Source organism: Stegodyphus dumicola, chromosome 3, assembly GCF_044657685.1.
Source record: "Stegodyphus dumicola isolate Sdum_Otavi_A_Nest chromosome 3, ASM4465768v1".
In the NCBI taxonomy this organism is placed as follows: domain Eukaryota; kingdom Metazoa; phylum Arthropoda; class Arachnida; order Araneae; family Eresidae; genus Stegodyphus; species Stegodyphus dumicola.
The window spans coordinates 184,074,711-184,087,901 of record NC_140770.1 but is presented as its reverse complement, the minus strand read 5'-3'; the positions used below and the strand labels follow the sequence as shown (position 1 = coordinate 184,087,901).

At 28.8% G+C, this 13,191-nt stretch overlaps 1 protein-coding gene across 6 annotated transcripts in view; it reads right to left on the bottom strand.

Annotated features, from left to right (window-relative positions):
- Positions 1 to 71: 71 nt before the first annotated feature.
- LOC118180045 (phospholipid phosphatase 5) overlaps positions 72 to 13,191 on the bottom strand; it is a 123,715-nt gene continuing 110,595 nt past the window's right edge. For all 6 annotated transcript variants that reach the window (XM_085813687.1, XM_085813685.1, XM_085813686.1 and 3 more), the window contains exon 8: positions 72 to 12,141. In XM_085813687.1, the coding sequence (XP_085669813.1) occupies positions 11,948 to 12,141 (194 nt within the window). In that variant the 3' untranslated portion in view covers positions 72 to 11,947. The remainder of the gene's footprint in view (positions 12,142 to 13,191) is intronic.

Sequence of the window (13,191 nt, the reverse complement as noted above, 5' to 3'; positions counted from 1 at the left end):
ATGAATGTTAAAAATAACAATAACTTTAAAAAGTACTTTTTCCCAGAAAATTTAGAATTTTCATATCTAGTAAAAAAAAAAAAAAAAAAAAAAAATGTACAACATAACCCAGTACAAAATCTTTATTCCGGACTTGTCGGGACTTCGGCAATTCCAGATTATAGATCATCAATTTAAACAGGTAAGATGGCATGCAGAAATTATAAAATTAAAAATATAAAACCATAATTTATGAAATAAAGTGCAATTATGATCTAAAGGGTATAAAAATTTACAAAAAAAAAAAAAGCTTAATATGTATTTGTTTACTTTATTAAAAACATTTCTTTCAATGTAAGTTGTTTAACTTGCTTTGTTTTTCGTGCTAATACTTTCTCTTTAATTCTATAAACAGACATAATTTCTTGTTTAGTTCCACTGTTCAAGTCCTGTAATTGCTGTGTCGAGAATACCGACTAACTTGTGAATCGAAATTTTTTCGTTTTCAATAACCTCTCTGTTACTTTCTTCACTATCGGAGGTGGTACATCAAAACATGCTTTCACTTTGTAGATCCTTTGACAGCTCCAGAATTGGAAACTCTTTTTGACATGATCTAAAGTTCAAGCTTACTTTTTTTAAAATTCTCTAACAATCTTCAAAAAATAATAAGCCGGATCCAATTAGAAGGTTAAGGAACAACGTAATCTGCAACATTAACTGAAATAGATAATTAGATAATTTTAGCCTAGCTTATACCGTCCGTTATATATTTAACACGCATGCGTAAACGTATTATGCGCATGCGTTTATGCATGCGCAGAAAGTTTGTAGCTTTGAGGTCCGAATTATAGATCATTCCGGATTAAAGACTTTGTACTGTACAAATATATAATAAAAAATCTATAAAACATCAAAACATTCATAAAAGGAATTAAAACTTTGGAATGAAATTATAAGCAATTTGACAATTGCTCTATTTTATTTTTTAAACTTTTCAGCCAGTTAGTAATACAAAAATTTTCTGACTAAATAAATAATTAAAAAAAAAAAAAAAGAAAGAAAGAAAGAAAGAAAAAGAAATGCATTTCTAAAAAAAAGCTGCCTGATTTTAAGGAGCTTTTTAAGATGAATGGTGGAAATAACAATAACTTTAAAAAGTACTTTTTCCCAGAAAATTTAGAATTTTCATATCAAGTAGTTAAAAAGAAAAGATGATTTCAGGCTTTATTCCCTTAAATATTGATACTGGACATATGCAAACAGTTCAATCACAAAGCACACTTTAAAATTAAGGTGTAGAACTTTTTGACAATAGTTTCAACTCTGTGAATGAAAGGATTCTGTAAAAATAAAATCTTGGAGAAGTATTCTAGTCACTAAGCATAAAAAATTTTATGAAGATAATTTGAAGAATGTGAGTGGGATAATTTTGTAAAATAAAATCTAAGTTATGCCAATATTGATTTAAATTTCACACTTTCGTAAAAAGATTTAAAAAACACCTAAAAACCTGGTGATTTGGGGAGTTAATAATTTTTACCTTGGGTAAAACAATATTAATATTACATTTATAACTCATGAACAACCACCTCTAAAATTGACCAGTATTTCTGATGTTATAAATAACACTGATATTGGACATCATCTCTTTAAAATGACAACTATTTAAAAAGCCCAAAATTGTCTGGAACTGTTGGTGCCATCTTAGAAAGGGTTCAGTTATGTATCCAAGATTCATATTTAAGGCAATAAAACAAGCATCCACTTTTTTTCAAACAATCTGTACTGTATATATATTAAATAAGCAAAAATTTTAATTGTATGTTTAGAAAAATAATCTGATTTTTAGTGCAGATTCCTTGAAAAATTTCTTACGTTCCACACAAATAAAATGAAATTTCTCATAGTGACCACCTCTAAAAGTGACTAGTATTTCTCTGAAACATAATTAAATACTGGTATTGGAATACCACACCTCTAATTCGAACACTTCCAACACAAGATTATAATCTAGAACTATGGGTGGTCATCTTGGGAAAGTTTCATTGTACACACATATATATAATGTTTTATAACAACATAACTAATACAATAAGAGTTATTTACCAAATTCCTAAAATAATAATGATAATATGTAACCAAGTTATTGTTTGCTTTTAGCAATATACTTCAAACATATAAATACACTTCAGGGCAAACAAAGAGATAAACAATGGCAAGATTTGCAGCATGATAATTCTCTATAAATAGTTTCATATATTAAATAGTATTCAGTTATAATAGATATTACTAAATGGAATGTTTAATTTATTTTCATTTGGTGATATCTGCAAGTAATTCTAATAGACATGGTTGTTACAACAAATGCAGAAAAGATGAAAAGTAAGAAACTCTGAAATTTACACACTGAGAGAAAAATCATGTACATACATCTGAAATAAAAAATCATTAAAGCAAAAAGTATGTATTTTTACAGTTTCTACTGTAATTATTATATTAATAGCTGTTTCCATAAAAATCATTAAAGCAAAAAGTATGTATTTTTACATTTTCTACTGTAATTATTATATTAATAGCTGTTTCCATAATGCTTTGGAAGATAATTTAATTATATTTTTTATATAATTAAAACAATTTTTATTCATTATATTTTGCAAAACAACTTTTAAAAGAGAAGTTATTTTCCTCCCTTCTGTAAAGTTTGAAACTAATTAGTTTATAAACTAAAAGAGCGAGAAGATAAAAAGACTAAAAGAGAGATTATGTACCTCCATTGAGCAAAAGCAATTTTTAGTATCCGTCTTCTATACAAATGCAGATAAAAGACATGCAAATGACTTTTATCATTTACAGTTGAGATTTGATGTTATAAACTCATTTGTTATATATTAAATAACATATGAATATAGAACAAAAAGACAACAAAATGCCTAAGGTAGAATTTAAAACAATCATTTTTACATATACACAATGTATCAACATTTTACATCTATCTTGGATTTTGGTACTATGCTTTTTTTTTTCCCATCTGAAACAATGTTTTTCTATTATTTAGCATCTGGGAAAGACCTCTCCATGCATGTTTTTAAGTTCAAGTAAATCATACATGAGTTTCAGACCACTCAAAAGAGTATGTCCATTTATAGTTGAGTTAAACTTTAACAATGAATAACAAAATTAATTTAACAAGGAAACTGGTCCTCCTCTGCTCACAGTAAGATTGAATCTATCAGGTTTTGATGGTAATTCACTTTAAAACTCTACCATACTGTCAAAAATGCAATTTCGAGCTGCTTTAAAGTTTCATACATCTCGTAACCATGCATGGCACATAGATATTATTTAAATATTTTTCACTGTGTTGCAATCTGATGAGTGAGTGGGCGATTTTTAACAATTCAATCCAACACTGACTGAATAACTGCTGCATAAAATTATTCCTGTGTATGTACTCTAAGGTTTTCCTGATACACAAATGCTATTCATCCACAACATTTCACAAACAAATGATGTTTTGCAGCACTTCAATATCTTCATATTTATGACATTTTGAATTGCTAGCAGCAAATTTCCCAACAAAGAACATACATCTCATATAATACAGATGCTACCACTAAGTTCAGTTCACAGAAGAAACATTTTTCTTTCAAATCAATGCAACAGTAAATGAAAAAATTTTATCAATCAAAATTAAACTTTTCACACTGAAGACAGTTTTTGAAACTAAGCACTCACCTATAAACATAAATCTTACTTTATATATATATATGTGTACAATACATTTCCATAAGTTTTACATTTAGGATCAAATTCTGTTTCATTCAGCTTGTGGCTCATTTAAGTGCTTTAATTTATTTCTAATTGTGAGAAGTAGATGTAAGGTGATCAGAAAAAGCTTCAGTTTGGCATTTTAAATATGTGACCTTTATAAACGGTGCATTTTTAAACATCCACCAAATATACTCACTTAATTGAGTTCACTGTCTTCATCCAGTTAAATGATTTATGAATAACATCTGCTTTATCATTCATTAAAACTTTACGCTTACCAGAGCTCCCTTTTTTTACCATATAACTCAACAGCATTTGGAATAATTTGAATCTACAATAGGAGACTGGCAAACGATTTATTTTATGTTGCCTTTTCTATCATGCATAATATGAATTCATACTTTTTTTGTTTAATGAAAGATTTTCTCTTTTTGTTGTTATGGAATTAAAATAAAAAACTAAAAAATAGCAAAAATAATAATTTGATATATTGTTTTAATACAATTTGAGAATCAATTTTATCTGTGGAAATGATGAATGATTGAATTTGAATGTAAAAAAAGCAGAACATAGCTTTCTGGAATGCTGAAGACATGCAACAGGGTTCGTACACATTTCTGCACACAGAAATTAAGAACTTTTAAGGACCTATGAGCAAATGGGAACTGAATAAATTCAATTAAAAATACTATTCTATGCCTGAATTTCACTTTTGTAATACTATCCTAAAAATAAAATAGATCCTCGAGTAGTATGCATTATTACTAAACATCAATTAATTAACATAATGATTAATAAGTTTGAGAATAAAATAAACTTTATACAATTTATCAAGTAGGATTAAATATTTTACACTTATAATAGTTGGACATATTTGAAAGAAGATGACATTTACTTATGTTTTACTAATAGTTAGCTTTATGTTGATTTTTTTAAGTCTCATTTTGTTACATACTTAGTCAGTCTAGAGCAGTGGTGCGCAAACTAGGGGTCGCCAAATTTTTATGAAATGCATTATGCCTGCATGCTGCATACCAGTGTTCGCATGAAGTTGTAGCATGTAGCAGTTGGCCTGCAATTGTTTTAGTTTATCCTCGAGTTTTATCATGTGACGTTGTGTAATTATGATTTTTTATATTTTTATCGGGTTTTTCTACTCTTTGTTATCAGTTATGTACTATCATTAGAGAAAGATCTCTGTTAATTTTATTGAATTTCTCGAAAACAAATGATAAAATTTTATATATTATTTGTTTTAGTTTAAATAACTTAACATCTATCTTCATAATGGATAAATGCGAAATACGTACACCAGGTACATCTTCAGCTAACAAACGAACAAATACTGATGAGGAGTCGCAAAATACTGAACTAAATGCCCGATCTAAAAAAATAAGAAAATACAATGAGGAATTTATTAAGTATAGTTTTACATTTTGTGTTGTTGATGATGAAGAACGCTCGATATGTGTCATTTGCAACGAAAAATTAGCAAATGACGGCATGAAACCAGCTAAATTAAAAAGGCACCTGGAAACTAAACATAAAGAACTTCAAAATAAACATGCCGATTTTTTTCAAAGACGAGCTGAAAATCTGAAAATTCAAAGTGCACATTTAAAAAAATTTTCAATAATACCTCAGAAAGCATTACAAGCTTCTTTAGAAGTTTTTTTATCTAATAGGAAAAACAATGAAACCCCTATACAATTGGAGAATCCCTTATCTTTCTTGCAGCAACTAAGATGACATCAATTATGCATGGCGATAAATATGGAAATGAACTAAAAACAATACCATTATCAAGAGATACCGTGTCTCGGCGGATTTCCGAAATGTCACGAAATATCGAGTCAGAAGTCATAAAACGCATACAAAATTCATCTGTATTTGCTTTACAACTGGACGAGACTACCGATATTACTAAAATGTCACAACTAATTATTTGCGTTAAGTTTATTTTTAATGAAGATATAACAGAAACATTTTTATGTTGCAAACGTTTGGAAGGAAAAACAACTTGAGAAAAAATATTCGAAGTAATAAATGAATATTTTGAAACAAAGTCCCTTACCTGGACAAACTGTGTTGCGGTTTGTACTAATGGTGCTGCAGCATTAACAAGTTCGAATAATGGGCTCAGAGGCTTAATTCAGAAGGTGGCGCCTCATATGGTGTTTAATCACTGTATGATTCATCAGCAAGCTCTTGTTGCAAAAGATATGGATGAAGAGTTGCACAACATATTACAAGACGCTGTTAATTCAATTAACTACATTAAATGCAATAGCCACAACAGCCGTCTCTTTTTAATACTTTGCAATGAGATGGGCTCAACGTATGAGAGATTACTGTTACACACCGAAGTCAGATGGCTTTCACGTGGGAAAATACTACACCGGATATTTGACTTGAGAAATTAAGTGTACATGTTTTTAATTGAAAAGAAACATAGATTGGCAAGTTATTATATCAATGAAGTTTAGCTAGGGAAGCTGAGCTATTTAGTTGATATTTTCGAAACGACTTTTGAGCTTGCAGGGTGAGAATTCAACTATCATAACTTCAGCCAGTAAAATTCAAGCTTTTAAGAATAGGCTTACTCTCTGGCAAACTGAACTGAATAAAAACAACACCGACATGTTCTCTTGATTTAACGATTTTATCAAGAAAAATAATATATACATATTTACATTTAAAAACATCTTTTCCAATCACATTGAAAGGTTAAAGGAAAATTTTTCGAGAGGATTCGAGAATTTTCCTGAAAATGATCTTGGTTGGATTCGTGATCCATTTTCCTTTGACATATGCAGTTCAACTCTTCAAATTAGTGAGAAAGAGCAAATGATAGATCTAGTTAGTGATTATACTCTTCGAAACAATTTAAAACTCAGCCTTGCCAAAAATTTTGGCTATCCGTGTAAAAACAATATCCCGTTTTATGCAAGAATGCCATCAGAGTGTTAATACAATTTGCATCAATGTATTTATGTGAAACTGGATTTAGCAAACTAGTTTAAAAAAAAACTAAATACCGCTCGCGTTTAAACCCTGAAGATGATATGCGAATTGCATAGAAACTTGCAGCCACATACATCTCATTAAAGGGCAATTTACTGATTTTTGTGTTATACAAAAAGTATTTTCTTAAAATTATAAATAAAATTAATGAGTCAGATATGATGATGTTTTTATTCGATGAAATGAAAGAAATGCGCGAAATATGCATCGTATTTGTGAACATTTATCTCTAGGAGTTGCCAAAAATTTTTTCTCTACAAAAGGGGTCGCAGTCGAAAAAAGTTTGCGCACCACTGGTCTAGAGGTTTAGTAAACAGCAGGTAGATTTTATGTCAAACGGTATAGGTTAAAATGAGAAGGAAGATCATAATCAGCATGATTCATAATAAAAGACAGAATGTTGTCACCGCTGTTGCTTGTCTAGAGAGAGACCTGCTCATTAGAACAAACCTGAAAAATCTGATGTAGACACAGTTGGCAAGTGTTGAAACTTAGTCAGGCTCTGTTTGATGCAGTTAGTGTCTAGCTTTGTGTAGAGTTCCAAAGGATTGTAGCCCAGTTAATATACTTTAAAATTTCCAATAAGCGATTAAAGTACCAGAGATGATAAGTTGTTTTGTATTATTTTTAAGTTTCACTAGATGCAAAGAATAAGTTTTACTTGAATTTTTAAATTTTTGTGTTTTATCTTGTGACCACAGTAAGTGTTAGTGAAAGGCAATAACTCGCTTTAATATGTAAAGCTAACTTTTAAGGGTAAGGAGTTGGTTATAAATAATTAAATTAGGTAATTAGATAACCTTAGTCATTATGGATTTACATGGCCACTATTAAATTTTATTTTTTAACAATATTTGTTAAAAAAGGCCTGTTAAAATCAAAATCTAATAAAATTTCGCAGTTTAAAATACATGTAATTTATGACATTGATTCTTAAACGATATTAGGATACACATTAAAAGCTACAAAACATTTATGTTTACAAATGTGTTTTATCCTTCATTTTAATTTGAAGCCTTTCCAAACATTTTGGCTAGTTTATATTGATTTGCCTCTCTTTAATTATCTTTTCTAACAATTAGAGAGTTGTCTCAATATGCAAACCAATGCTCTCGCTAGTTTCTGCGTGCTTATCTCCTAACTTGTCAACATCTCCACAAGGTACTATGAGGGTTTACTTGATCTGGTAAAAGTTAAATAGTTCCAAACCCCTGATTGAATAATAAACTGAAAAGCTGAAATTATAAACAATTGGGTAAGTTACATAATAATATCTTTGAGGAGTAATTTTCTTTATGTATTCAGTTTCTTTCTTCAACACGGTTCCTTTTCATTTTAGAATTTTTGGATCTCATTATTTCTGTTATTCTAAAAAACACTAAATGCATTTAGAATGTATAGAAAAAGTGGCTAATTCTATTTCTTTAGTAATATGAACATTCAGAAAAAATATGAAATATATATGGTAAAGCTCGGTTACAAAGCTGGTGTGGCAGAATTTTTAAAATTTAGTGAAACACCGAACAACAAAATCTAGAAATAGGAAAACGTTTAGAATTTAGGATCCACAGAGATTGCATCGGGTGGGAAAATGCCTAGTGCCAGCTCTGTGTATGCTGCATTAAGGCATATTAGATGAATCTTTTAAATTGTAAGTTTTCAATTTCTTTATTAATAAAAAAACCCCTTCTATAATGCCTGCCAAGTGATAAGATTACAAGCATTTTTGATGCTTGTGTCTAGTGAAAGATAGAGAAAATAAAGGGTAGATAAACATGTTAAGAAAAAGATTCTAGTATCAGGAGTAAAACATTCAAATATTATGTTTTCATTGTTCTCTCAGACGTTTTCCAAAAGGTAACCAATTCATCGCTAACTTTCTGTAAAATACATCCATTATGTGTCGATATCATGGAGACATTTTTCATTTTGTCACATATGTCTCGAATCTTCTGGAATCGTGGGTCTATAAATCTTGACTTCAAACCCTTCTAAACTTTCCAAGCTGCAATGTCTAAAATACTAAAAAATTATTCCTACCAATTCTGTAACAGCAAAAAGTCAGAAATATTTTGAAAAAAAAGGAGGGAAAAAGTGTAAAATTAATTTTATAGAGAAAAGTGATGCATATTCTGATAATTTTGAATATTCCGAGACAATTGCATGGGAAAAACGCTTACTATGAAAAAATTAAAAAGAAGACATTTTTAATTAATTGCATAGCTAATTTTGCTCTTGCTAAGAGCTGTTTCATAAATTATGCTTTATAGCAATATGCCTTATTTATCAGATTCATAATATTGTATAAGTTGCCAAAATAACTTTATAATATGACAGAGAAAAATAGAGTGTTTTATTTTAATGTTATTTTTTTAATATATAATTTCAATATATTACCATTATTTTAATGAAATTTATCAATGTTATGATGCTTTAAAAAAACTGGTTGAAAAATTGTCAGGTCTCGGAATTAAAATTGTTTTATAGAAACTGATCCTAAAATCGCCAAATTTAGAGCTGTTTAATAAAAGAATTCACATCCCCAAAAGCGAAAAGTTGTTTAAGAGTTCTTTATTAGAAAAAAGGAATTTCAAAATGCTTATGTTTCACCTCTTACTTAGAAACTCGAGTATCTCATCATTTTTATTAGAAATAGAAACAAATTATAACCCATGAACCCATTCAAAAGATAACCATATATGTCAGTGAATTGCCAAAAATATTCCTCCAAAATGATAATTCACACTCAAAATGGAGTCATAAAAACAGACAGAGATTTCAGATGATTAAAATTAAGGACCTACTGCTGATTTTGGCCAAAATTAAGGACTTTTAAGGACCAAAAATCAATTCCAAAAAATTTAAGGACCGTAGGAACCCTTGATGTAAATATTGGCTTAAATGGAAAGAAAAATTATAACATATTGAAATACCTCAAACTGAATGCAAATATGATCTTTTGATATGCAGTGTTTTATGAATAGATATCAGGTTTTTTTCATCATCAAGTTTACAGTCTTGAAGTATCATACATCAACAAAAATGACCTTTATGAAGTGAAATATATTATCTGAGCAATATTCATTAAGCCAACAGGTAAAATGTTCCCAAGTTTAAAAGCAACTGGGATTATAAAAATATATATATATATATATATACAGTCAAAAGTCGTTAATCCGGACTCATCGGGACTTCGGCGATTCCGGATTATAGATCATCAGTTTAAATCTGGTAAAATGGCATGCGGAAATTATAAAATAAAAAATATGAAACCGTAATTTACGAAATAAAGAACAATTATGATCTAAAGGGTATCAAAATTTACAAAAAAAAAAAAAGCTTAATATTTATTTGTTTACTTTATTAAACATTTCTTTCAATGTAAATTGTTTAAGTTGCTTCGTTTTTTATGTGATAATACATTCTCTTTAATTCTATAAACAGACAAAATTTCTTGTTCAGTTACAAAGTTCCGCTGTTCAAGTCCTATAATTGCTGTGTCGAGAATACCGACTAGTTTGTCAATAGAAATTTTTTCGTTTTCAATAACCAACTTTCTTCGCTATCGGAAGCGAATTATAATGACGAGGCATTTGATTTAAATCATATCAAAGACAGAGTACATCGAGATGAAATACTACATTGAATAAGCAATTATAAGCCAAATAAAATAAAAACATCTGCTCTTAAGATAAGGATAGTGCTGACAGAGGCGTTAAAGATAAACAAAGTTTAGATAAATAAACGTTAAAGTTTAGATAAACAAAGGATATGCCTTTATCCATTTTTTGCAGCAATTCCACTTTTTGTTTAATGAACTCCGAAAGATACTTTCGCTTTGTATATCCTTTACATATTAGTAAATATATATCGGAAATTCTATTTGACATAATCGAAAGTTCAAGCTTACTTTTATAAAATTGCTCTAACAGTCTGCAAAAAATAATAATCCGGATCCAATTCGAAGATTAAGGAACAACGCAATCTGCAACATTAACTGAAATAGATAATTAGATAATTTTAGCTTAGCTTATCCCGTCCATTATACATTAAACGCGCATTCATAAACGTATTTTGCGCACACGCAAATTCGCAGCGGTAAAGGTCTTACGCGCATGCGTCAACGCACCGCATGCGCAGAAAGTTTGTAGCTTTGAGGTCCGGATTATAGATCATTCCGGATTATGGGTGTCCGAATTAACGACTTTTGACTGTATAGCAGTAAGAAAGACCTTACATATATTACCAACATATGAGCACATAGTTAATAGTTAGATAAAAAGTAATATCATGACCAACACTGTGTATATTGATTAAAAATTCTGATACTAATATATATTACACTCTAAACTTTGATTCTTTTATGTAGAAAATTTCATTAATATTAGTTAGCTTTAAGTATCTGAAAACACTAAGCTTTTTTTAGCACAAAACTGTGACTGTCTTGATGATGTTTTGACATACTGAAACACCATTCTTTGGTAGAGTTTGGAGCAACTGACATAGCAATCACATTTTAGCTATTTAATTATTTCTAGAAATTGATAATAATCAATAGTTTTAGTATGAGAAAGTAGTTACTTGTAAGAGTTTACAAATATATTTATTAACTAAAAGGAAAAAACTTTCTGTTTGCAACTCAACAGGAACTAATTAATTGTATATTCTTTAAAAATATTCTTTATTTTAAGCCATCAAACTCTTAGTGTTATATACATACTGCCAATTAAAATTAAGCACACTGCAAAAGATGGGCTGTCCCTGTTTTCAGCATATTACATTAAAAAAAAATACAGAACGAGGTTAATTAAACACAGATACATTACTATATTAGTGAAATAATTCAAATATTACTTTTCAAAGAAGGTTTCTGTACGTTATGTTAGCAGTACTAAATGATATACTGAATTTATAAGAATCTGAGAATGGTTTAAATACAAAATTTGTTCACAAGGTTTAAAATAATGAAAAATGCTGCGTCCTACATTCCAGCAGAGTCAAATTTAAATCGGTGAAATACAAAATATTTTAATTATTATGTGTTTTTCCTGAATAATTTTACTTTCATAAGCAAAATGTTATGCTGTCAAAAATTATTAGATGTGAAATATGAAAGTTTTTTGCTTGTGATTCGAGAAAAGGGGTTCCGTTTTTAATGCATATCATAAAATTATATCCATTTTACAGAGACGCTTTCTAAACTGTCTGATTTCTTCAACTGATCTAAATTATTAATCTCAGCACTGGATAAAGTCATTAAAATGCTGTAAGGTAGTGAGCAAGTTGGGTGACTAAGAGGAGGATAGAACTGAAAATAGCACAGCCATGCAATGGCTATTCCCAGAATAGATCCAACAAGTACATCTGAAAATAAAAACAATGATATTCATTGAGAACTGAATTTTTAACTAATAAATTTATCAATAATTTACAATTAATGATTAAATTCCCATTTCAAAATTAAAATAAATGCTCAACTAGGCATTTAAAATTTTATCCATTTTTTTTACTTAAAAGTTTTTAACAATTATAAGAGCATAACATATAAATTAAACAAAGATGAAAGATATTTATAAACTACACTGAATTTTACTAATGCTGTGAGAGAAAGTATACATTATTAAACCAACTTTATAAATATATTCTTTATTGGGCAAAACAGCATTTATGAAACTTTATTATGTAAACTTTTTATAAGGACTTTACAGCATAATAGCTCTAGACAGTATTAAGTCTTATTCCTGACCATATTAAACTTGCAACAATGTTTACAAAATGAGATGTACACTGCTCAAAAAAAAAAAAAAAAAAGGGGGGGGACAGTGCTATATCTCCGGTTCTACTGGGCTGATTGACAAAATTCAAACTGTGTTTTTCATGTCTCGAAGCGCGACTTAGGATATATATTAAATTTATATATAGCACTATTCTAACATAGGTATTTGGACACAAAATCGGACTTTTTCTGAAATAACATATCAATATTTTTCCATATTTCGATTCTACGACTCAAATTATGCCAGAATACCAAGTTTTGTAAAAATCATACGAGTAGTTTTTAATATTTAATTTTATATAATTTGGTAAATATTTATTAATGTTTCTTTTTTTATTAAAATTTTATTATTTTTCCTTTCACATTTCGAAATTTAGGTTCATTCCAAATAAAATGTACCCATTTTTTGTGTTTTATTTTTTAAACTTCTATTTTAAAAAATTTTTATAAATTTTTCAAAAAAAATTTTGAATTATAACTTATAAAAGTTTTACCATCATCTTAAAGTAGGTGTATTTCTAAGCATACCTGCAAAAAATTAGACTTTTTTATTCAAAATTTTCAAAGATATACATGAATTTACATATTTTCGCGTTTTGAAATTTGGCATCTTTTTTTTGAGCGATAATAACGCCAAA